A 24,565-nucleotide genomic window follows, 5' to 3' on the forward strand; every position below is an offset into this window, starting at 1 on the left:
ACCTCTGGTTAGAGTCAACTAAGAGCTTGTGTACAGTCTGACCACCTCGTCATTTCCTACTTTCAAAACTTGAGTGCCCAGTTTCCCAAAGCATGAGTTCCTTATTGAGGCCATGGACTGTCTGTCCCTCTGTCCCTGCAGGCCCTTAGGAGCAGGGCTATTAGATAGCCCCTAGTGGATCCCAGCAAACATCTGATGCTGAGCCACCCCACAGGGCTTTTGTTCTTGCCAGGCTTCCTACCAGCTCCCAGTGGATTAGTTCTTCCTCCAGGGTATGGACATGAGGAGGGAGCTGAGCTGGAAGGAGTGGCCAGAGGGCTTTAGTGGTTTGCCCATGCCTGAGCTTGCTGTCCAGGACTAAGCATTCTGCTTTCCCTGGCACAGGCACTGCCTCCAAGGCTCCAAGGAGTCAGTGGGTAGAGTGGCAGTGTGGCCCCCAAGACTGCCAGCATCCTTTTACTTCTTCAGAGCCAGACCTTGAGTCAGAGCTCCCAGGCTCCAGGCCCCAGCCAGCAGTAAGTGCTCATCAAATGATAAATGCCAGAAGAGGGGCTGGGTGGAAGCCTCCCTAAGACACCAGTGCTCTGCTTATAAAGCAAGGAGGGCGAGGGGTGTTAGAACATGAAGTCCGAGCCCAGCAGCTGGTACAAATCCTAATTCTGCTGCTTACTAGCTGGGCCACTCTGAGTAGAACTTTAAACTGCATGTCTCCCTTTCCTCACCGCACAGTGGGGATAACAGCCATATCCGTCCAAGGTTATTGTAGAGACTGTCATTCAGACATAGGTGATACTTAGGCTGGCACCAAGTGAGTGCAGGCTGCTCTGTTGACACTCCTGTGATCGCTGTCACAGCCTCCTGTTCCTCAAGTCAAGGTCCTGAGGTTCAACAGCGACTTTCTGCTCAGCATTATCAGGAGCCCCTAACTCTAGACCACAACACCCCTCAGCGAGGCCTGGCTTGTTGAGGCTTCAGCTCTGAGCTTCTCAGGGACGAGCAGTTCCGTGGCTCTCAGGCTAATTAGTGGCTATTTGGCCCATGGTCTCTTCATCCCAGGCATGGAGCTGAGGCTGGAGGCAGGCGGACCTGAGGGTGATGTCTCCCTGAGATTTAGGGGCTCCTCTGATGACGGAATAGGGGGGAAGGACACGGAGGGTCAAGGCTCCAGGCTGGAGGCCAGGAGCCCTGGTCCTGCCACTGGCTTGGTTGCTTACCCACTGTGTGACTTCAGGCAGGGTGCACCTCCCCTCTGAGTCTCACTTCTCCAGAGAGTGAGGAGGTCACTAAGCCTGCCCATGACTTTCCAAAGTGTGATTCACACGAGCAAGGCCAGGAAAAGACTTTTTACTAGTATACTTGTGTAATTATTTAATGTGTATTAGAAAAAAAACATAACCAGCACATACATTTTGTGGCTATTGATACTAAGGACAAGTAAAAGGGACAGGTGTGTGCGGTCACATGTAAAGAACGATATTAAGCAAACAGCACAAATGGTGCTATAAGTGGCAGCAGCGTTGGAGGCAATGATGTGCAAGTTTGGGCCCTAAAGCCAGCTGGTACCTAAGGTCCTTCAGAGCCAACACTTTCAGCATCAGGTGTTCCCACCAGGCAGAACTAGGACATCATAAAAGATTACACTGGGTACTCCCATGTCCTTGTGGGTGACCCCTGGCCTCTCTTCGTGCCAGTTTCAACTGACCCCTTAGGAGAGTGGACTGGGTCACTCTCCCTTGGCTTTGGGCAGTTCTGCAAATGTGTCACCACAGTGCCCGGCAGTCCGTGAGGAGCTGACTGTGCAAAGTCCTCCTCCTCCAGCCTTGGGACTGTATCCCTGGAGAGCCACTGAAGCCTTTCTAGTCTTCCTTTCAACCCAGGAATGTCCAGGGACCACCTAACAGCCCCCACCCATAAAACTGGTATCCCAAAAGCCACACCACAAGGATTTGTCTCCTCCAGCTGTAAGAATTTCCTCTGCACACTCTAGACACAGTTCCTAAGCTCTAATTCAAGTTCCTCCTGCTGCATATACTTCCATTTAGAGGATCCCTGACTCCTTTGGCCTTCAGCTGGGCAGGGCCCTGGGTGAACAATGTCTCTGCTCTTCCCAGGCTCCAGTAGGGAGCTGCATGTCTCTTGCCTGGGCAGCCAATCACAACAGGCCAGGAGTGGCCGTCTCTCCTCCTTGGGAGCTGATCCCAGATCAGAGGAGCCCCCACCCTCCTCCCTCCCCTTCTGGGTGTGTCGCGTTTGAAGCTTAAGCAGGTAAAGTGTACCTGGGTCCTGGTGCTGCGGCTGAGGCCAGGCTGGAGGCTGGAGGCACTGTGGGGCAGGGCGAGCAGCCTGGAGATCCTGCTGTCCTTCGGGAGGCCTAAGAGCCACTGACCAGTTACGGCTGTGTTGGAGGAGCAAACCCAGAGAAGTAACCGGTAACCATGTGGCGGGGTGGCTGAGGGATGCATCCAATTCAGTGTTGAAAGAGGATGGTGGCCAGGAACACTGTTTACTCAGGACCTAGTCACCCCAGACAGCTTTCCTACCCAAGGGGAGGATATGGAGCCCAGTCACCTGCTGGAAGGGCTGCAGCACCCACATCTGAGGGCAGAGGCTGAGATTAGCTGTGCTTTGTGGACTTGCTTCTGGAGAGCCACGTGCTTTTGGCCGGATGCCTGTCATGTCCAGAGATTATACCATGGATTTTCTGGGTGGGGATCAGCTGGGCAGGCTTTCTTGGAGAAGAGATAAAATGTGAAGGGCAGGGGCAGGGAAGAGTTTTGACCTGGGGCTGAACTTGACAGCCGGCTCCAGATGTGCAGTGCAGCCATTAGGGGCAAGGTCACAAGCAGACTGCCTGGGTTCACATTCCAGCTCTACTCCTTAGCAGCTGTGTGCCCACAGGCCATTTGCTTATGTTATTAATCCAGCACCTGTTAACTGGATTAATAACAGTTCTGTTTCACAGCTATACAAAATTTTTGTGTTTCTAATCCTGCTATTTACTAGACATATGCTCTCCCTAAGCTCTCAGAGCCTCAGTTTCCCCATCTGTAAAATGGGATAAAAAGTTACCTGGAAGGAAGCCAGCCATGGCGGTGCACACGCGTAATCCCAGCTACTCAGGAGGTGGAGGCAGAAGGATCAAGTTGAAGGCCAGCTTGGGCAAAATCAGCAAGACCCTATTTCAAAAACAACCTATAAACAAAAGGGCTAGGGGCATAGCTCAAATGGTAGATTGCTTGCCTAGAAATTCAAGGCTCTGGTTCCATCCCCAGTAGAAGGAAGGAAGGAGAGAAAAGAAAGAAAGAGAGAGAGAAGGAAGGAAAGAAGGAGAAAGAAAAAGAGAGAAAGAAAGAAAAAGAAAGAGGGAAGGAAGGGAGGGAAGGAGGGAGGAAGGAATAGAAAGAAAGTTTCCTAGAAGGGAACTTGAAGGGATTAAATAAGTGCTAGCACATAGTAGGTGCCTCAGCCTGTGAGGTAAGCCAAGGTCATGTCTGTGTTAGTACTTCATGTTCACCTAGAGTCTTTTATCCTGCCCTTGGAGGAAGAGGTGCATGTGTGAGTTTTGTCTTTTCAGGCCCCTGAACCTCTGCACAGCTGCTCTACTGCAGCCGTGGGCATAATAGACACAGCTTGTGAGAGCACTTGCTTTGCCATAACCATGTGTGATTGGTGACACACGCCTGACCATTGAATTGCCCACCATCTCAGGCTGCTTCTTGGGCACCTCCAATGTAGCAGGTGCTGCACCAGGCCCTACAGGATGCAGAGGTGTGAGGCAAGATTCTCTCCTTGCAGAAAGTCCTGCTCCTTGAGACAGCAAAATGTAAAGATTCAGCAAAGTAAACATTCAGCAAAGTAAACAGCAAGGCAAGGGGACACAGCAAGAGTGCCCCAAACCGGCTGTGGCTAATGAGAGACCAACAGGCAAAGGCTTAAGGACTTGGGGGAGAGAGCAGGGAAGGCTCCATGGACTAGGAGGAAGCCAAACAGGTTCCAGAAAGAGAAGGAGGAGGAGGAGGGTTTGTGGAAAGGTGAGTGGCTGGCGCTCTGGAAGGGAGCATCCCGGGGAACACGGGTTAGAAGGCTGATGGGGTGACTAGAGATGCTTTATGTTGAAGCTCAGTTCCTAGGATGTGGGGAGGGAAAGATGGGGGAGGAGGGCTTCAGCAGCCTGCTGAGAATCTTATGTGCAAAGCAAGGGAGGGTGGACTAGGGGAGTAAATTGTCTATCCAGGAACAACACGATCATAACATGGCTTTAGGGAGATGAATCTGGTTACGTGCATCCAGAGAGTTTGCACGGGTTAAGACCAGGGCTGGAAGACCTACTAAGATCCACATCAGCCACAGGGGATGTTTCCTGAGCACACAGCACCGTGCAGCCCTCAGAGCCCACTGTAACCCCAGGAAGTGCTATTGCTAGCCTGTCCTGTGAAAAGGCCCCGGAGGAGGCTTGCTCCAGGTCCTGTAACTGGGAGGTGGCAAAGTCAGGATTCCAGCCACACCTGGCTGCCCCTGTGCTCCCATGGTAAGCCAAGGTGGAGGAAGACACAGAGCATGTGAGACAGATCAGAGGATTCAGTGATGGCCTGGGTGAGTTGGGGAGTCGCGAGGACCTCAGGCCCCAGGAGATGAACCTGGTTGGGGTGGTGGAGCCACCAGGGCTGCAGTGTAACCTGGCCTCAGGTCCTGGCTGTCTGAGCCTTAGCTCCCTCTCAGGGAGGGTACTGAAGACATCATAGGAACGTCATAGGTCCTGAGATGAAATGAAATGAAAGATGAGAGCCGGTGTGTGACACATCACTAGGGGTTGATGAAGTTAGTTCATGAACTTCTGGTCCGTCATTACGGGCAGCACCTCCTTTAAGTTCTGGACAGGGAGTCACTTTCCTTCTGTGAAGGCTCTGAATCTATGACCAGGAGGTCTGACAAGCCCATTTTTCTCAGGAAACCTCAGACTTTTATTTCTGTGGCCCTAAAGGTTTTTTTTTCCCCATGAACTACTCATCACCTACAAGGGAGGAGTGGAGAAGGGAGTGAGGATTCCTTTTGCCTTTGTTCCCCTTGGTTGGCAATTACATGGTCCCAGAGCATTGCTCTCTGCTTGTGGTCACCACTGGGACCTAGAGTGGGAGGCCCAGTGGCGAGGAAACAGCCATGATGATGGAGGATAGCTCGGAGGGCATGGGGGCCAGTGGGCAGTGACCCCAAGAACAGCATCTATGGTAACTGCCCCAGGCTCCCTGGCTTCCCAGCCCAGCTCTGGGGCTGGCTGCTCCACATCCCGGATGTTCCAGCTGAGTTGGTTTTCTGAGTCAAAGCTGGTTTCTCCCCTAGAACCACCAGGCTCGTCCTGACTGTGCCCTCAGGGTGTCCTTAGGATGATTTTCTCTGCTTTGTCTTTGAAACAAGCATTGATGAATCCAAAAGCCCTGGTGAGCACCTGTCCTGTGCAGGCAGAGGTCAGGATGGGAATTGCAGTTAAGTGTTTTGGGACGCCAGAAGGTGTCAGCTCAGCCAGGAGATCAAGTCAAATCCTGGGCTCCTGATCATACCGTTCCAGTGCTCCACCCTTTCCCTCCACTCTCCAGGGTTCCTGCTACCCCGACACCCATCCGCTGAGGTTTCTGGACTCCTTTGAAACTATTCTCTTACCTCTGAAAGGCAAGGTAAGCAGTTTTATCTTACAATAAGATTTGCCCATTAGGTCATATTAGTACACTTATCAGTGGCTTTGGGACATAAGTCCTAAATGTCCTGGTTTGTAAGTCAAAGCCTCTTCCTCCTTTTGGTGCAACTGACAGCAGGGCGGTGGGAGGTGTAGGAGCCACGTATGGAAGAATTTCTCTCTTCTGAACCTCAGACTGACCTGTTCTTCTGGGCTGAAAAAGACTCATCCCTGGACAGGATGAGGATGAGTAACTAGTCCTGAAGTCCAGGTTCAACATTTGTCAGTTGTGTGACCATGGGAAAGCTACCTTACCTCTCTGTGCTCTACTTTCCTATCTATAAAACAGTACCTACCGTGTAGTGACAATTAAAGACTCTGTGTGTGTGTGCACATGCGTGCAGTCACACATGTATGTGTGTCCTTTAGAACAGTGACTGAGCCAGGTCTGATGGCTCATGCCTGTAATCTCAGCACATGGGAGGCAGAGGCAGGAGAATCAAGAGTTCCAGGCAAGCCTGGGCTACCTAGTGAGACCTTGTCTCAAAAAGCCAAGAGCTGGGGATGTAGCTCAGTGGTAGAGTCTGGGCTCCATCTCTGGCACCGCTAAATAAATAAAATAGATTAGAATAGTGACTGGCATGGAAGTTTTATCTAAGGGTTAGCAAACATTCTGTGATCCAGCCGTGTTCCAAATTCCAAGTTCTGGGTGGCCTAGCAGGTCCTCTGGTAATAAATGCAAGAATGAATTTCCACCAAAACTCGCTGCAGGCTGGAAAGGACGTTTGAGAAGGGGTCCTGGAACTTTCTGCTTCCGCCTTTCAAACAGAAAGAGAGGATGGTGCCTGATTTGGTAACTGCTTCCTTTAAAACGGCAGCCACAAAGAGCAAATGGTCATTCTGGATCGCAGTCTGGAACTTGACAATTTACTAAGTGACTTGGCTACTCACTGTGTCATCAGACCTTGTCCGGGTAGATCGGGCACACTGTGCTGGGCACACGTCCCAGCTCTGGGGCGTCAGGAGCAGAGTCGAGGTGGGGGCACAAGACCCTTTCCTTCACACTGTGCTGGGCAGTTTGTTCTCTCCTCTCGACTCCTTTGGCTTTCACCTCTCTGGTGGGATTGGTCCCTCTCTGTTGTGTATAGCTGCCTGGCTATGAATCCCAGCCCTGCCCTGTATGAGCTGTGTGGCCTTGCACTAATTGCTTAACCACTTTGTGCGTTGGTCTCCCCATCTGGAATGGGGGGGCGCTGTCAGTCCTGACACCCGGGCGTGTAGGGGAGTTCCCTAGCACACTTTGCGCTGTCTGGCACACAGGTGAGTGCAAGGCGTGTGCTGGGCACAGCTGCTAACACGTGGTCCTGCCCTCCTCCAGCCTGAGGGAGCAGTCCAGGTGGTCCTCAGCTGAGTCCCAGCCACAGCAGGGATTCTGGAAGAAATGCGGGAGATGTTTCTGGGTAGATCGATAGGCAGAAAAACATGAGTCTGAATGCACTTGACTTGTTAGAATTGTTTGAATTTGGCTGACCTTTTTATTCAAATATTTGAGAGAGAAAAATCGGGCTTCTGACTTTGAGAATTTTCCTTTTAGACTTCTGTCATGACAAGTCTGACTCTGGGAAGCTGTGAGATGTGGGCTCCAAGTCCTGGACAGCTGCAATATTGGCAGAGGCACTTTCCATTTTGGGCTTTTCACATCTATGTGCAAGAGTCCTAGAGCTCCCAGGAGCTCTTCTCCAACCCCCCCTCCCACGCCTTAGTGATAGGTGCCATCACGGGTTCACTTTCTAGGTGCCGCCGTGTGGCTCACATGCCTTCCCTTATCTTTACGGTGACCTCTGAGACAGGTTGTATTACTCCCATTTTACAGATGAGGAAACTGAGGCTCAGCCAGTTCAGGTAGAGCCACGATTCACTGGGGCCACCTTGACTTAGCACTGAGCTTCTGCACACCAGGTGGCTTTTCCCTCAGGTCCTCCTGGGTAGGTGAGGCTTTCCTCCAGGCATCTTGGGGTGCTACAAGGTAGAAGCCTGATGTCTCTTCTGGGGAGTGGGGTAGCTGTCTCTCAGAACGCCTTCCTGTGACTTCCAGTAGCACAAACATCAGGGAGTTGGGAAACACCAAGCCCCTCACCTCTGGCACCAGGACATCTTATAGTAATCACATCCAGCCAAAAAAAGTCTTCATGTATCACCCAAACAGACTTCAGTAGGTTGTAGCTAAGCTGTGTGACTCTGACCAGCCCCCTCAGCCTCTCTGAATCTTGGTTTCCTCTTCTGTGAATGTAAACAATGCTCACTTCCTCTCAGGCATGAACATTACAAGAGCTAGGGAAGCCTTGCACCAAGCAAAGCAGCAGGCACCAGAAGGCACACCAGCCTTCCTTCCTCTCCCCAGTGCTCTTGGAGAGGCTCAGCAGTGACGCCATGTTTGATAGCTCATCCCAGTCAGCCTGTGACAGAGCTCTGCGATGCTTTCCTCCAGTGAAAGCGACTGCAGACAGGTGATGTGGGAGCAGTCAGTGGCCCCCAAACCCTGAGGCTGAGGGATGGTGCAGAGGGTAGTGCAGAGGGCCGAGCAGGCTGTGGGGCTGAGGCTCTTACCTCGTTTTGTGTGGACGCAGGGGGCAAGCAGGGCTGATGGCAGCCTGCACAGTCCTGTGTCCATCCAGAGGATGACATAGGTACACGTGGGCTCATGGTCACAGGCCCGGCTGCCCTTCTCCTTAGCTTGGTCCTGTGGATGTAGAAACTGTGCCCCATGAACTATCAAGATTCTAAAAGGACTGCTTTGTTGAACATGTATTTGGTGGCATTGCATATGTATGTGGTGGGAGTGGCCAGGTCATCCTAGATGAATATATTTTTTGAAAAAGCATTTATCCTGGAGATTTTTTTTTAATCCCTCTCCTTTTGCCCTCTCCCCTCCCGCTGATCTACCCTTTTTTTATAGTCCCCTTTTTATTCTGGAAATTTTAAGGAAGAATTTCTTGAAGTGTATTCTATATGTTATTAGACTTAAGGTTTTCTTTTAAAAGGTGTTCTGCAGTGCATTTGCAGTTTCCGGGTTAAATGCAAACAGGTTTCTTTGCTGCCGTGCTTCCCAGGCCTCCCGGATGCTAATGTACCCGGGGATCTCCAGGAGGGGAACGTGGGCTGTGTTGACTGCAGAGCCCTCTGGGGAAAAGTTTCAGTGACCACCATGCCTGGAGGCAGGGGAATGGTGACATGATGCCACAAAGCCAGTGAACTCTGTCATTGAGTCTTCATGGGCTGAGCCTGCCCGGGACCTTTCTGCAGACAGGAGAAGCAGGGGGACTGGGACGACCTCACTTTCTTCCCAACAGGAAAGGATTTGATCAGCCAGTTTCTGACCTTAGACCCTGCACGCTGGCTCCAGCACCCGTGGAGACAGTTAGAAAAGCTAAGAAGGTCGAATCATGCTCTCTGCTCTTTGGACAATTCCCATCTGCCTTTGCGGGATGGATAGTGTGGCTCTACCTGGGGATTTCCACCAGGGTCAATCAACAAGCATTATTGAGTTGAATGGTGTGCCTCAAAGACAAAGACATAGCCAAGTGCCCTATCTTAAAAATACCCGACACAAAAAAGGGCTGGTGGAGTGGCTCAAGTGATAGAGCACTTGCCTAGCAAATGTGAGGCCCTGAGTTCAAATCCCACAGTGTAAAAAAAAAAAAAAGACAAAGAAGTATAAAAGAGGAGTTCTCATGCTTAGCTTACAATCTTAGTAGACTGGGCAGGGTCAGGAAGAATTCTGAGAGAGCTTCAGGCTGCCTGTTGGTCACTAGAATAATAATGAGACTGGGGAAAGAGGGGTGTGGGCCAAGAACCCTGCGCAGCAGGAAGAAAACTGGGGCAGGATTGCTAGGAGGATTATAATAACCCCCTACAGCAAAGTTAATTATATGCCATCCATGCCTGGGGGCATGCACAGTGAGCCTCTGGCAGCCTGTGACAAGAAGGGGCTGATGTTGGGGACCCTACCTGCTGTATAATTAGAAGGGGCAGCCATTGGCAAGGAGGCCTGGGAGACCCTGTGGCAACCCTCTGTGTTGCAAGTCGGACTGAAGGTTATGAAGTTCTTTGCACAACATCTGGTGGTAGCTGACCCTCCGCAAACTAGCCACACGGGGCACAACTGTGCACATGTCATGGACATGAAAGGGACAGCTCAGTGCAGCTGACCTCACGAAGAAAGCTTTGTGGAAGAACACAGGTACTCCTGCTAAGCACATCTGCTCTGCCGCTTCCCAGGGCAAAGCAGACAAGCTTGGAGTGGAGCTGGTGAGCTGTCCCCAGTCCTGGAGAGGAACCAAGCCCCCTTAGAAAGGAAATAGCATTTCCAGAATTTATAGACTATGGCTACTTGAGAAGCCATGAGTTACCTCAACTATGTCTCAAAAGCTAATACATGTGGAGTATGGCGCTCACACACTACTTCAGAACAGATTTATTGCTGGCAGAATGGCTCAAGGGGTAGAGCTCCTGCCTAGCAAGTGTGAGGCCCTGAGTTCAAGCCCCAGTACGGCCAAAAAAGAAACCAGAACAGATTTATCTAGTAAGTTGCCTAATGCTGATACAATGTGCTATTTTTTATTCAAACCAAATAACAAAATACATTTAATTATACATATCTGTTTATAATGAAAGTTTAAGTAATGCAAATTGCTTTACACACTCCAGGAGGAAATTAGGAGATGTTGATGGAAGACCCAGTAACTTTTCTTTGAGGGGGGTTCTTCTCTTACCCCCAAGTTTCCAAAAGACCTGGGACTCACAGTTCCCAGCTTTAAGAGGGAGTTATAACTTTCACACCCATGGGGCCAGGACCTGGAATTTTACTCATCTGCTATTTCATTTCTTCTAGCCGCCACACTGTGGCACTGTTGATCGCTGGTTCCAAGCCAGCCTAGTGAACGGAGCTCATGAGCAGGTTCTCTGCTGCTAGCAGATCCTGTTCTAGGCCTCTGCTCTTGTGTTCTAGGTTCAACAGGCTCCAGGTAAGTTCCTGGTGTTTGGCCCAGTAGTGTTCCCAGCAACAAAACTCCATGGGCCACCCTGGAAAGAACATCTTCCCAAGGATGCCCAAGGTGACCTGTAGTACCTCTCCCATCAGAACAGAAGCTAAACGCCAGCACTAAAATTTTAGTCCACAGGGGCAAAGCCTCCAGGAGAAATACTGGGGCAGAGGGAGAGACTGAGTATGGTTAATTCACATTTTAGTTCATGATTACTAACCGTGGGACGTGGGCTAGGACTCAGTCTTTGTGTACCTGTTTTCTCACCTGTGAAACTGAGTCATGTTATCAACTACCTTGTAAGAATGGCATGATAACTCAGTGAGACCATTCACACAGCACTTAGCACAATGTCTTGCACATAATAAACAATAAACAATAGCTAAGCCGGGCACTGGTGCTCACACCTGTAATCCTAGCCACTCAGGAGGCAGAAATCAAGAGGGTGATGGTTCAAACCCAGCCAAGGTAGATAGTTTGTGAGACCCTATCTCAAAACAGCCAACCCAAAACAGGGCTGGCGGATGGCTGCCTAGCAAGCTTGATGTCCTGAGTTCAAACCCCAGTCTCACAAACAAACAAAAAAATCCAAACAATAGCTATACTGTTATTTTACTACAATGTTTGTTGATTGTTGTAGCCTAGTAGCTGGAACAGTCCCTGCATACAGAAGGGCCTCAGTAAATTACTGAATGAATGTCACTGCACTGAATGATATCTGGCTACACGGTGCTGCTCCATTCTTGGTATGGGGTAGAGGTTGTGTGACAGAGAAGAGCACAACTCCCCACAGGTGTGTCCTCACCTATGTTCCCTGGCTGGTTATCTGTCCTCACAGTAAAGCTAGAACTACCTAAAGAAACACATGGCCCTGCTGTGAGGTTTCTTGTTTGAGTCACTTTTCTGAACAGTTCTATGAAAAAAATATAAATAGTATACAAGTTACTTCTTTAAAAATGAAAAGATTGTGGATATTGAATCCATATGAGCAGAAATTAAGTTGAATTTATTAAAATTATAATTAATATAAATGAACTTCTGACCTCTATCAGATCGAATTTAAATAACTGAATCAACTAATAGATAGGGATCTTGTGTGTGGGGGGGGTCCTGCTAGTACAGCTTTTGGGGATTCTTTATGTGCCTGGCTGAGGGAGGGCTTGGGGATTACCTGTGAAAGAAAAAGCCTAGTGCTGCTAGATGCTCACAATCGGGGTGAAGTCTCCGAATGCCCAGCTTTGAAGCCTGGGGAGTGGAGAGATGGAAAGCTCCAGCAAGTGTGGGCAGAGCTGGATCTGAGCCCTCCCTTATGGACAGCAGGGGTGGCAAAACAGTGAGGTGTACAGAGGGTCCGAGACCATAGTAGATGTCAGCCAGGGTGTGAGTCAGAGTGAGTCAGGGGGAGGCAGTCCTGATAGAGCTGAGAGTCTGTTTGGGAGAGAAACTTTTCTAGAACTTTTTTGGGGACCCCTGAAACACTGCCGAGAAGGGAGGGAGGACCTATGAATTAGTCCCAACGTCTCATACATTTGCTTCCACTTGAGAGCAACTGTAAGCCATGATGCTTTCCAGCTTTTTTTTTTTTTTTGGTGGCACTAGGGTTTGAACTCAGGACCTCACGCTTGCTAGGCAGGCTCTCTACCACTTGAGCCACTCTGCCAGCTCACCATGATGCTTTCAATCCCTGGTTTTTTGTTTAGTTTTGTTGTTTGCTCTCATTCAGTGTAGAGGACAAAGCTGGCCAGCTGGCCGGGAACAGACTCAAGGCTTACAAAAAGGACAAAGGTGGAAAGGCTCAAGAGATACTGCGGAGTCTGAGTTTACCACAGACATCCCTGTCTGGGAGGGAGAGGTCCCTTCCTGTCTTGTGGACAAGCCTTGCCCCTTGTCCAAAACCTCACAGGGTCCCATGATTCTCACATGGGATGCAGCCCCAGCTCACTCACTCATTTGGTAAACCCTGAGCCATTTTCCATGAAGTGAAAACAAAAATAGTGTGATGAGTGCTAAGTTGTCATTTAGGAACACCGTGGACACGCACTAGAGGAGGAGCAGGATTAGAGAGGCTTCCTAGAAAAAACGACACTTAGCTCGGATCTGATAACCACAGGCGACGAGACTTGGTGGCACTTAAACTCAACACAGACCAATTATTTCTGAAATAACAGCCTCCTAAAGCCTGGGGAAGGCTACATGTAATTAAGCCCCACCCCAACAAGCCTAGCCTAATCCTCTCTGTCAGTTATTCAACAAGGATCAATGGAGCATCTATTACACGTCAGGGACTGGCTGGGAGCCATGAAGAAAGCCAGGATGGAGTGAGTTGGTATATTCTGGACCCAGGGACTGGAGCAGGCACCTGGGGCATTTTTGTACTTGATCTCATCAAATGCCTAATAATGATCCCTGGCATTTTTATCAGCCAGGCCAGGCCAGGTAGGAGGTGTTTGGGGATTTTTTTTCTCATTTGATTCTCCTGTCTTTCTTTTCCTTTTTTGGTGGGACTGGGTTTGAAAACAGGTCTTCGCGCTGGCCAAGCAGGCACTCCTACCGCTTGAGCCACTCCTCCAGTTCATTTTGCTCTGGTTGTTTTGGAAATGGGGGTCCCTTGAACTATTTGCCTAGACTGGCCTCAAACGACAATCCTCCTGATCTCAACCTCCCAAGTAGCTAGGATTACAACTCTCCCATCTTATTAACTTCCTGTGAAGGATATTTTCAATGTCTCCATATACAGAAGCAATGACTCAAAGACATCAGCCCCTGGGCTGGAGGAGTGGCTCAAGTGGTAGGGTACCTGCTTAGCAAGCTCAGGGCCCTGAGTTCAAATTCCGGTACCAGAAAAGAACAATAAACAAAACAAAAAAATGTCAAAGAGCTTACCTCGTTTTAAGAGATAAAAACAAGATTTGACTCCTATCTACACTTCTCCCAAAGTCATACTGCCTTCCTTCATGATGCAATCACTTCTGAGGGTAAAAGTGACGCACAGAAGCCCATAATACAGGTCTTTCCTCACTGGCTTCACTCTCCTCTTTTTTAGAATCGTTCCCAGGACTCCCCCTCCTGAGCTGGCACACTCCGAAAAGCAATCATCATTTCGGACCCTCCAGCGAGCCTGAGGATCCCCAAGGCTGCGAGGACAAGAACCAGGCACGGGAGCATCCTGGCATGGAGGCTCGGGGCTAGCACCAGGGGGAGGTGCTCATGCTGGGCTGCAGGCGGGGCGCGTGGCCCACGGGTGCCATGGAGGAAGGAGAGGGCCCGTGGAGATCCGTGGCACCACGAGCTAGAATGGAAAAGGTAGTCGCGGAGCCTCTGCGAGGGGCCACTCTCGACCACAACTATGGCTCGCTTTAGGGAACCCCCAGAAGCCACCCCAAAAGGCAAAAGAGAAACCCTAGCAACTCCTGGTGTCCCAGAGATGCTGCTGGCGATGTGACTTGCCCCCGTGGTCAGGACGGTGCAGATCCCAGCAGGGGCCATTGGGTGAGGGTCCCACTCTGGGTCCAGGTCCACGAAACACCATGAACAATAACTTCTGCCGGGCCCTGGTGGACCGCAGGCCCATGGGGAGCCCCAGCAGCTCCCCATGCGTGCAGCTGGGCGTCATATCCGCTCCCAGGCAGGGGCCACTGCCCGCCGCCGACCCCCTGGGCAACGTGCCCTTCCTGCTGTACCCCGGCCCCGCCGATCCCCCATACTACGATGCCTACGCTGGGGTGTTCCCCTACGTGCCCTTCCCCGGCGCCTTCGGGGTCTACGACTACCCGTTCGAGCCCGCCTTCATCCAGAAGCGCAACGAGCGCGAGCGGCAGCGCGTCAAGTGCGTGAACGAGGGCTACGCGCGCCTCCGCGGCCACCTCCCCGGCGCCCTGGCGGAGAAGCGGCTCAGCAAGGTGGAGACGCTGCGCGCCGCCATCCGCTACATCAAATACCTGCAGGAGCTGCTGAGCGCAGCCCCAGATGGCGCGCCTTCCGCCGCCACCTCCGCGCCGCCCGCAGGCCCCCAACCCGACTGTCCCGCCGGCCACGGTGAAGCCCGCGCGCCTCCCGCCCTGGTGCCCGAGACGTCCGAGTCCTCCTGCTTCTCCTCCTCGCCTTTCTTCGAATCGGAGGAGTCCAGCCATTGATTTGGACGAAGGCCTCCCGGGGTTCGGGGGATCGCAGGCCATGTTCCATCCTCGGGAGCAACGTGGGTGCTGCTGGGTCACTCACTGGTGGTGCGGGGTGGGTCCGTGAGACTCAGATCCGCGGCATCCCATCTCCACCAGCTTGAGGTGGGGGAGAGGGCAGGGGTGCTAAAGGCACGGTAGAGACCCGAGGAGACCCGTGGGTGCAGGGAGGGACCGGACCTGGGACAGCGCCCGTTGTGAAGCGCCCGCTCCAGGATGCAAAGGACAACCCAGGACGGTCATCTCTGGGTTTGTCTCGCGCTCTGCCTCAGCTCTGCGTTGGGGGAAGTCGGATCCCAGCCGGTCCCTGGTGGTTCTCAGTCCTCCACTGCCTCAACGAAGCGAGTCCCCTGGAAGGGAGCCGCACTTTGATTCGGATGCGTGATGTCCCGGCCCTCCACCAGATGGCCTCAAATACTAGCGATTTCTGGGAGCTTTCCTGCTCTGGCGAGAAGAACCTAGAGGGACAGATGTGAGGCCAGACTGCTGCCTGCACTCAGCGCGGATGGAACTTAGAAGGAGGCCGGGTGTGTGTGCCCTGGCGGATTTCTTTGGCTTGCTCAATGGAGGAGGGGTCACCTACCTTTCCCCTCATCCCTCAGTGTGGCCTTCTTAGGTTTACCCAGGTTAGGTGAGGACTGCATGATTTTTCCCCTAAGATTTGTAAGACTCGGGGGTCCATTGACTCTGTGCTTGCACCAAGGGCTAAATAAATGGATTGCTACGTTTTGTGCTTCCCTAGATCGTTGTCCGACCTCAGCACACCCCATCTCACTCACCCTCCAGCTCAGAACACTTGCTGCAAGGTGTTCCATTACTTCTGCAGCTGGGGACTGTGTGCAGGAGGAGCCTGAGTTTCAGAGAAAACCCACAATCCTTGCACTTTTCCAGGCAGGAGGGGGTGGGGAAGAAAAATACAAGCACAGGATCACTTCACAGTGTAGCAGGTGCTGTGCCAGAGGTGTGCCCATTCAAAGTTGTCCTGGGAGGGGGACCAGTGTTTCCCCAACAGGAGGCAGGCCTGGTCTGGGTGATGGTGGAAAGAATCTTGTCTGATCTCTGCAGTACTGTGATGGAGGGTGGGGGTGTGATGTGCTGAGCTAGCTAGGGTGTCCATCACCTTCTCTGGACAGTGTCATGGGGCTGGGCTGGAAGAACCTAACCCCAGTGTGATGTGAGGCTCCATGCCTCAGGCTCCACCTTCCTGAACTTGCCCCCCAGCCCTGAAACCTGTGCTATCTCCCACTGCCCCTGCTTGGTTTCAGGCCTGGGTGTAAGTTCCTCCCCCCACCCTAGTCTTCTCCCCGGATGGATTGGGATGTCACTGGCTAGGATGGAAGGAATGACAGCTGTCTGGCCTCAGGAGCTCAGGCCAGGCTGCAGGAGGGGAGTGGAAGCTAATTTTACTTGCTGGGAGCAAGCAGTGTAATCTTCCTGTCCCCACACCCGCCCCCGCCTGGCTGCCTCAGCGGGACAGGCTCAACTAGGCCCAGTCCCCAAGGCGGGGGGCATTGGGGACGCAGGGAGGAGAGGGCAGTGGGGTGGGGGAGCAGGGAAGAGCAAGGTTGCCAGGGAAGCCATGGAGCCGTCCTCACCCCAGGACGAGGGACTGAGGAAAAAGCAGCCCAAGAAGCCTGTGCCTGAGCTTCTGCCAAGGCCACCCCGGGCCTTGTTCTGCCTGACCCTCCAGAACCCCCTGAGGAAGGCCTGCATCAGCATCGTGGAATGGAAGTATCCTTCAGGGCCCGGGTGGTGGGGCCAGGGTGGGGGGTGGGGAGGGGCGCGGGTGGTCACACAGCTCAGGTGACTGGAGACTTGGGATCGGGGGAAGCACCTTTCAGAAGTGTACTATGAAGAACCTTTGGGAAGGAAGGAGGCCTTCACCACACTGGTGACAAGGCAGGAGTTGGAGTGGCTTCCTGGGATCTGAATGGGCCACCCAGGTCCTAGGCAACAGAGAGACTATTGACCATTCGTGGTAGGGGCCTTTGTTCCTGGGGACTGTTTTCAGCTGTTCCAAGTCCACAACATCGTGGGGCACCGCTTGGGGTTTTGAAACAATGGTCCTGTTTGGGAATACAGTGGTAGAGAGTAGCAGAGACCTCTTCCAGAAAATCTCCCCCTGGATGAAAGGGGTGGAAGTGAAGAGTGTGGCAGTTGAGGGAAGGCTTCCACTGCCTGCCAGCCAATCCTCACTGCATATGAAGTAAAGGATAAATGGGGTGAGGAACAGCCTGCTCTTTGCTGCTCCAGGACTCAGGCAAGCAAACCCGGCTGTTTTAGCCAGACATGGTGCCCTGGGGCCAGGGACACAGGCCTTTCTGTTGGCCTGGGTTCTGGGAGAAAGAATGATGAAAATATCTGGGTTATTTGGGGACAGGAGGAAGGAGCTTCAGACAGGAGAGGAGGCCTGTGTCAAGTGGGTTCTGAGAGAGAGTCAGGCATATTTGAAATATTTCTGAAGGGCTCTGGCAGCGTGGGCTCCCACCAGCTGTTCCTTGGGAGAAAAGGAGAATAAGGGATAGCTGGAAGGGTGAGAGAGACATGGGGCCACATGGAGACTGTGGGATCGAGGTCAGCCCTGTGCCCCACACAGCACTGGGCCAGGCCACATCACCCCCCAGCCCATCTACTGTCAGAGTGGGTTTGCCTGGCAGCCTCTCCCTTTTCTCCGTTCTCTGCTCCTCTGAGTCGTCGCCTCTTGCAGCTTCTGCCCTTTATCCCTCCTCTTCTCAAACGCTGGAGGCTACTGGGAAGGATGGTATTTTCCAAACAAGCCTGTGTACATAGCATGTCTCCCACTCTGCTAGCCAAACTACACACCAATGTCTCACACATCTCTCTGTTTCTCTTCACTCCTCCCACATAGTTGCTTTCTAGTGGACCAGAAAGCAAGAAAGGCACTGCCCAGGGGATGCTCTGGAAATGGCCTTGGAAAGTGGGTGTGTCTGGGAGAGGGTGTGAGTGGGTGCAAGCCTGTGTACCCCAGTGTGGCACACAGTTCTGAAAATCCACCATTCATCTCCCTATCTGCCCTTTCCCAGCCCTGCTTTGGAGCGTATTTGGCACAAATCCACATCAGTCTCCCAACCTCCCTGGCATTTATCCTAGTGAGCCCTGCAGGTGGTATTGCCAGAATTTCAGAAAGCCAGGGCTCTTTGGGAAGGGGAGAGGTGGGCAGGCACTCAGAGTGGAGTGACACAGAGACCTTAAAGCTCCAGGTACCAGCCTTTGGCAGTGCCAAGAGTCTAAGTGGAAGTTACCTATTCCAGAGGACAGGGTGCCAGATTCCTGGGCCAGAAATTCAGGAAAGTAAGGAAAGAGCATCACAAGGTTGCCCAATCCCCGCTGCCACCCCCGGAATGACAGTCACAGTCCAGGCTGGCCCTCAGCCTCCCTTCACCTCAGCCCAGCGAACCTCACAGCTTGCTCAGGGGCTCTCCTTAACCCTGGTACCAGACCCTTCGAGACCATCATCTTGCTTACAATCTTTGCCAACTGCGTGGCCCTGGCCGTGTACCTGCCCATGCCTGAAGATGACAACAATGCTCTGAACCTCGGCCTGGTAAGATGGTCCTCCTGTCCCCTCCAAGGCTGGGGACACCCTTGGAGAACTCTGTTCTGGTGGGCAGTGCTGGCAATTCAACTCCCAGAGAATGCAGACTTTGCTGTCCCATGCCCTGCAGGGCTGCTGGTGACTCTAGAGCTGAGCAGGATAAAACCTGCTCATTGCAGACTCTGTGACATCATTGACCAGCATTGAGCAAGTACTCACTGTGTGTCCAGACACTGTGCCAAGCACCCCAAAGGAGTAAATCTATGACGTCCTCCCAGTAACCCCATAGAGTAGTCCCACTTGACAAATGGGGAAACTGAGCTCCTATCAGAGCATCCATGAGCCAGAGAGGTTGTATACTAATTCTTCTCCCTGGATAGAAAGCAGAAGAACCTGGCTCCCACTGAGCTTGCCTAATGGGAGCATCTGATGCAGGAATCTGCAGGAGCATGCTTTACAATTTTGCGATGCCCCTTTCTCCCTGCTCCATTCACCAGTAACACAGACAGGGAGTCATCCAGTGCCAGAGCTGGAGGGGATTTTCAAGAACTGGGTGGTCCTTCCTCTTCCCCATCTCATTTTGCTTGATGCAGAAAGAACCTGAGGCCTAGAGTGATGAAGGGACTTACTTACTCAGTGGTTAATAATAATTTTAAGGTAATATTTATTAAGTTCTTGATCTCCGCCTGGCCCTGTGCCAGTGTGCACTACTGTCCTATTGAATCTCCATGACATATGGCATAAGTAAGACAAGCAGACTGAGGCGTGGAGAAGTTTTGGTACCTTGCCCAGAGTCACCCCCACCCAACTCTTGTGTTGGAGCCTCACGCTCAGGTCTCTCTGGCTTTGTAACCTGCTTCTCTACCAGCCTGGGAACTTGCAGCAGAAGTCCTCTGAGAAACAGCGGGCTGGGGATATGGCTCAGTGGTAGAGTACTTGTGTAAGCATGCCGTAGGTGGTAGGTTCGATCCCCAGCTCTGCAGAAACAAACTCCAGATCAGTGGACCACTGTTTCAACAGGTCTTTTCTCTGCACAGGGAAACTATAGGGGTGGGGCAGGAGGAGGCCCACCAGTGAGCTGGAAAGAAAGGTTCTTCTTTCTACCTCTCTTTATGCTGGTCTATCTTGAGGGGAGAAGCTGGGATTCTGAATGTGTGCTGCTATAGTGAAAAAGCCGAACTCCCAAGGTAGAAAGACCAAAGGAAGCCAGGGATGATGTGGCCTATGCTGGCAGGGAAGCCTCAAAAAGGCTCGGTTTCCCCAAGTCTCAGAATTTAGGGAGGGCTCTGGGTTCACCCCTCTATTTAGGATTTCATATTTTGGGACTTAGGTTCCACATGCACTTTTAAAGAAGTTGACTGCTTTTGCAAGAAACTCTGCTTTCCTTGGAGGATATTCAATTACACTTAAATGATTACATCATCTTCCATCTTGAAACAAAATGGCTGCCTCAGATTTTTCAAATGGTCCTATGAGTGTTTCCCTTTAGTCTGTGGGTGGGAGCTTCTGAGCCTCCAGTTAGGTCTAGAATTCAAAGAGACAGGATGGTGAGTTCCCTGGGAGAGGGAAAGCTGACCCACAACCTTTCCAAAGTGGTCAGTGTCACCTGATAAGTCAGGTGACTCCCATGGAGATGGGAGACCCCTTTTCTGTGAAACCCAGACAGAGCAGACCATATTTAAGGTCACACAGCAGCTTCTGCCTGAGGCTCCTCATTCCCTCTTGTCTACATATTCATTTCCACAGCACCCATCAACAGTGACACATGAGGACAGAGCAGGAGGAAGGGAGATGGAGAATTTATCTCTCCTCACTCTATTGGCTACTTTGTAGGTATTTGAGGAAGGTTGGGAACTTTTCAGTTATCCAAAATAATCCAGTTTTTTGCCAAAGGAAGGCCTTCTTTAGGACCAATTCTGAATTAACTTTCTCATTCGTTTTACAAATACATATTTAGTTAGCATATCCTTAGCATATATTAGAAATATAATTGAGAACCAAGTAGATGTAGTTTCCATCTTTAAGAAACCTTAATTCAATCAATCAAACAAGTAATTACAATTAAATTAATTATATAGGAAGTTAAGATGAAATGGGCAGTATGTGAGGTTGGGGACACTCTGCTAGCTCCTGGAAGAGCACCTAAGCTGGTTTGGGAACGGGAAGGTTCCCAAAGAATGGGATGTTAACCTTACATACCTGAAAGAGAAGGACAGGGACAGCTTGGTGGTATCTGACCTGTTCATGGCTCCATACTTGGGGTTTAATGCTCCATGGTCCTGATATTGAAATTTTAATTAATTTTATCTTTGAGTTTATGTTTTGAAAGCAAAGTCCATTGGAACTATGCCACAGGCATTGGGAGCTTGGAGACATGGCTCACACATGGGTTCACCTGTTGCTACCTTCCTGCCTCAAAGGACAGCCTCACGCCAATGCCCTGGCCCCTGACAGGCAGCCAGGGCGGGAATGGAGATGGTTGGGATTGGCACATGAGCCCTTTAGGTGTCTCAGGGAAGGGCATAGCTGTGGCTGTCCCCACACTGGGCTAGCCATGTCACTGCCATTCAGTTTGTAGCTCTGCAAAGCTAAGCCTTTAAAGTCCAGTACTCCTTGTCTCCCGGAATGGAGGTCACAAGGTCTTTGGGTTTTGCCTGTCCACAGTCGGTTGCCCTGGTGGGTCTGTGTGAAGGGGAGCTGCCTGGCTTCTCTTTACCTCTGGCCAGGGCAGCAGATGTCAGCTATCAGATGGTGAGGGTAGTGGGGGAGGGGTTGGGAGCAGGGCCTGAAAGGGGTCTGCCTTCAACTCACAGGTGCCTACCTCAGTCTACCCTACTCACACAACATTCAGTTGACAATTAAACAATGTGTGACAGGTTGAGAAGTACACTGAAAACAGCAAAACGCTTTGTGTTCTAGTACCTTTATCAGCACTTTTAGAATAAGGGGTCACACATTTTCACTTGCCTTGGATCATCCCAGTGATGCAGCAGGCCCTGGGTGAGGGTGGAAGTGTGTGTGTGTGTGTGTGTGTGTGCGTGTTACAGAAGGCAGCAGGAAGAGGGTTCTGGGTGGGGGAGCCATGATCTAGAGGCAAGGTTAGAGGTCAGAGTGTGGCACATGAGACAGGCAGGGAAAGGGACACAAGGCCACTGAAGTCATCCTGGCAGAAACTAGAATGAAGGCCCTGGAGCTGGAGGGTGGTGTTGAGAGACAGGAAGTGGGCTGGTGAGACTTGGTGACCAACTTCATGCAGGGATGGGGATGGAGCCTGGGGGAGGTGAGAGGAATACAGGCTAGTACTTGGGCTCTGTAGTTGGGGGACAGAGCTGCTGGTGGTGTTGCTTAGTAAGAAAGCAGCCTGGGATTCTGAGGAGGAGGAAGAAGAGTCCAGCTTTGGGCATCTTGGGATATAGGTGTCTGGGTCTACCCAGCAGACAATTGGTTCTGTATGCCTGAGCATTTGATGACAGACCCAGACCATGGCGGGGGCAGGCAAGAAAGTCTTCTTGCTGCTGCCTTATGTGCAAGCAGTCAGGGCGTGGGCCCTTCATTATGGGTACCCTGACCACCTTCATTTGTGGTAATGACTCCCCTGGGACATCCCATCTCCTTACCCCCAGCATCTAATAAGGGTAACAGACCTGGATTTCTTGGGGCTGGGGGGGTGCCCTCCGACTCTGCCTGATCTGTGACAGTGGAAAAGCCTGTGGTCTAACTCAAACAGAAGAAGAAACTGAGGCCCAGAGAGGGCAAAGAGTTTTGCAATATAAAGTGGGTCAGAGGGTAGCAAGAAGAGGGTCAGAATGCTGACAGCCTGGCCAGCTGTGTGGCCTTGTGGTGGAGGGGGAATGGGCTCTGAAGTCAGCCACGTTGAAGAAGCAGTATGGCACGACAGTTAGGAAAATGAGTTTGGAATTAGAACTTATGCTTTTTCAAGTCCAGGCCTAGCTGTGTGATCCTGGACAAGTTGTGTAAACTCTCTGTACCCCTAGTGACTTCATTTGTATATTTGAGAGGTTTCTGGATTGCACAGGGGATCTTCTGGGCTGTGGTACCTCATCTATCAACATTAGGACCTTCATCTTGCAGGCCCCAGGACTTTAGAGTGGCCTCCCTGCTAGGAAGGTCCTGGTCCAAGATCTCCAGATTGTTCTAGATGCAAAGGATCCAACAGCTGTGCCAAAAGATTATTGTGGATTTAAAAAAAAAAAAAGTCCCTCTTCACCCTACTCATCACCCAAATTCTCTTTAATCCAGTTTATCTGAAGGTCTTTCCTGGTCACCTCTCCTACCCTCTGGCAAATGGCCTTTACCGTCATCACAAACAACAATATCCAGTATTTGTTTGTGGAGTTCTTGCTTCGTGTCAGGCACTGTTGAAACACTTTCCAGGTGTACTCACGTCTATCGTCCATGATGCAGGTGCAATCACTTTTCTCGTTCGTAAGGATGAGGAAGCTGAGGCATAGAGAGGCTAACTCATTGCACATGCCCAACTGGCTCCATGGGTAGCCTTTTTTTTTTTTTTTGGTGGTACTGAGGTTTGAACTCAGGGCCTCACTCTTGCTAGGCAGGTGTTCCACCACTTGAGCCACGCCCCTAGCCCTTTTTGCTTTAGTTATCTTTTAGATAAGATCTTATGCTTTTTTGCCTGGGGTTGGCTTCAGATTGTGATCCTCCTACTTTGCCTCCTGTCTAGCCTAGCTGGGATTAAAGAAGCTTACCACCATACTCAACTTGTTTGTTGAAATAGGATCTTGATAACTTTTTGCCCAGACTGGCCTTGAACCACCATCCTCCTGATCGCAGGCTCTTGTCTAGCTGAGATTACAGGTGTGAACCACCACACCTGGCTTCCTTGAAGAATGGTACAGGGAAGCAGAGAGAGTCCTGGTCCTTCACTATAATTCCGCTTTCTCCTGACTGTGGAGTTATTGCTGTCTGGGCCAGAAGGTTCACTCAGAGTGACCAGCCCAGCCTCCAGGCCAGCCTGTGCTTCTCCAAGAGAGAAGTCTTCCAAAGGCTTGGAGGCCTGTGGCTAACACAGTCCAGCCTAACCTCCCAGGAGAGTGGAGGCTGAGGGAAGAGGACACAGGACACCAACGTCAGAGTACTGCTCTGTCAGCAGGAGGATGGAACAGACACTGCGCTGCGGTGGAAAGGGCAGTGAGACGTCTAAATGCAGCTGGAACCCAGCCCCATTCTCACACCCTGCCTGCTCCCTGGACTTTATAGGGGGTTTGTTCTGGGAAGCGAGGACTGATTGAATTAGAGGAGACCTGTGAGAGGGCTGCTACCATATGAACCAGCAACAATGATCAGCTACTAATTATTGGATGTAGGCTAGAAATGGGTCGCCTTTGCTCTGCTATCTTTTTCTACCCTCACAACAATCCTGTGTCAAAGTAGGACTTTTCCAAAAGGGAAAACGTAACTGATTAAAATGCAGAAGGAACACATGTCAAAGGTTAATTTGCCTTGTAAGGGGAGCTGGTTCACAGAGAACTGGAAGATATACATTGTGAGAAAAGGATGGTGGCACAGGCAGGCCCCGTGAGAGGCCATGCTGGTTTGTGCCCTCCAGGGCGATAAGGCAGTAACCATGGGAGTGGAAACCATCTTTACAGGACCCTAGACTGCAGGTTAAACAAAGAACCATTCCTGAGGTTGGTGGTTTTCAAGGGAGGGGGCAGGAGGAGGACTTCTGCCCACCAAGGACATTTGCCCATGCCTGGAATCACAGAGGTGGGGGTGGGGATGTGTGCTCTGGCAGCCGTGGGCAGAAGCCGGGGACCTGCTAACCATCTTGAGGTGCACAGGGCAGCTCCTCCCCCAACACAGAATTATCTGGTCCAAATGTCAGTTAGGGCCCTGGATGAGAACCCCTGCTCGAGAACCCCTGCTCGAGACAGTTAAATAATCCTTGCTCAGGCCTCTTCTAAAATACTCCACTATGGCAGGTTTGGAAAGAGTTTTCTCAACACCCATCAGGTAAGCGTTGTCTGCTGCCCATGGGGAGTGACGTGGGTGGGTTCCACATTCCACCTATCCAGTCTTTCCTCCATTCCAGAGCAGCCACTGCCCTAAGCCCTCATGGGATGCTCCAGGCCACAGTCACATT

The 24,565-nt window shown here is 51.4% G+C and overlaps 2 protein-coding genes across 4 annotated transcripts in view; both read left to right on the forward strand.

The window, feature by feature from the left end:
* The first annotated feature begins 13,757 nt into the window (after window positions 1–13,757).
* Ascl5 (achaete-scute family bHLH transcription factor 5) lies at window positions 13,758–15,949 on the forward strand. The gene has a single exon (XM_074048668.1). The coding sequence runs from the start codon at window positions 14,238–14,240 to the stop codon at window positions 14,841–14,843; it is 606 nt and encodes a 201-aa protein (XP_073904769.1). The 5' UTR covers window positions 13,758–14,237; the 3' UTR covers window positions 14,844–15,949.
* Window positions 15,950–16,319: 370 nt separating this feature from the next.
* Window positions 16,320–24,565, forward strand: part of Cacna1s (calcium voltage-gated channel subunit alpha1 S) — a 63,128-nt gene continuing 54,882 nt past the window's right edge. For 2 of the 3 annotated variants that reach the window (XM_074048666.1, XM_074048667.1), the window contains exons 1-2: window positions 16,321–16,616; window positions 18,345–18,450. In XM_074048666.1, the coding sequence (XP_073904767.1) occupies window positions 16,465–16,616; window positions 18,345–18,450 (258 nt within the window). In that variant the 5' untranslated portion in view covers window positions 16,321–16,464. Of the gene's footprint in view, window positions 16,617–18,344; window positions 18,451–24,565 lie in introns of all 3 variants that reach the window. The other variant, XR_012439056.1, reaches the window with a different exon arrangement.

Source organism: Castor canadensis, chromosome 11 (assembly GCF_047511655.1).
Source record: "Castor canadensis chromosome 11, mCasCan1.hap1v2, whole genome shotgun sequence".
NCBI lineage: Eukaryota > Metazoa > Chordata > Mammalia > Rodentia > Castoridae > Castor > Castor canadensis.

Coding starts and splice junctions, on each gene's coding strand:
- Ascl5 (XM_074048668.1), top strand. CDS start 14,238: ATGAACAATAACTTCTGCCGGGCCCTGGTGGACCGCAGGCCCATGGGG.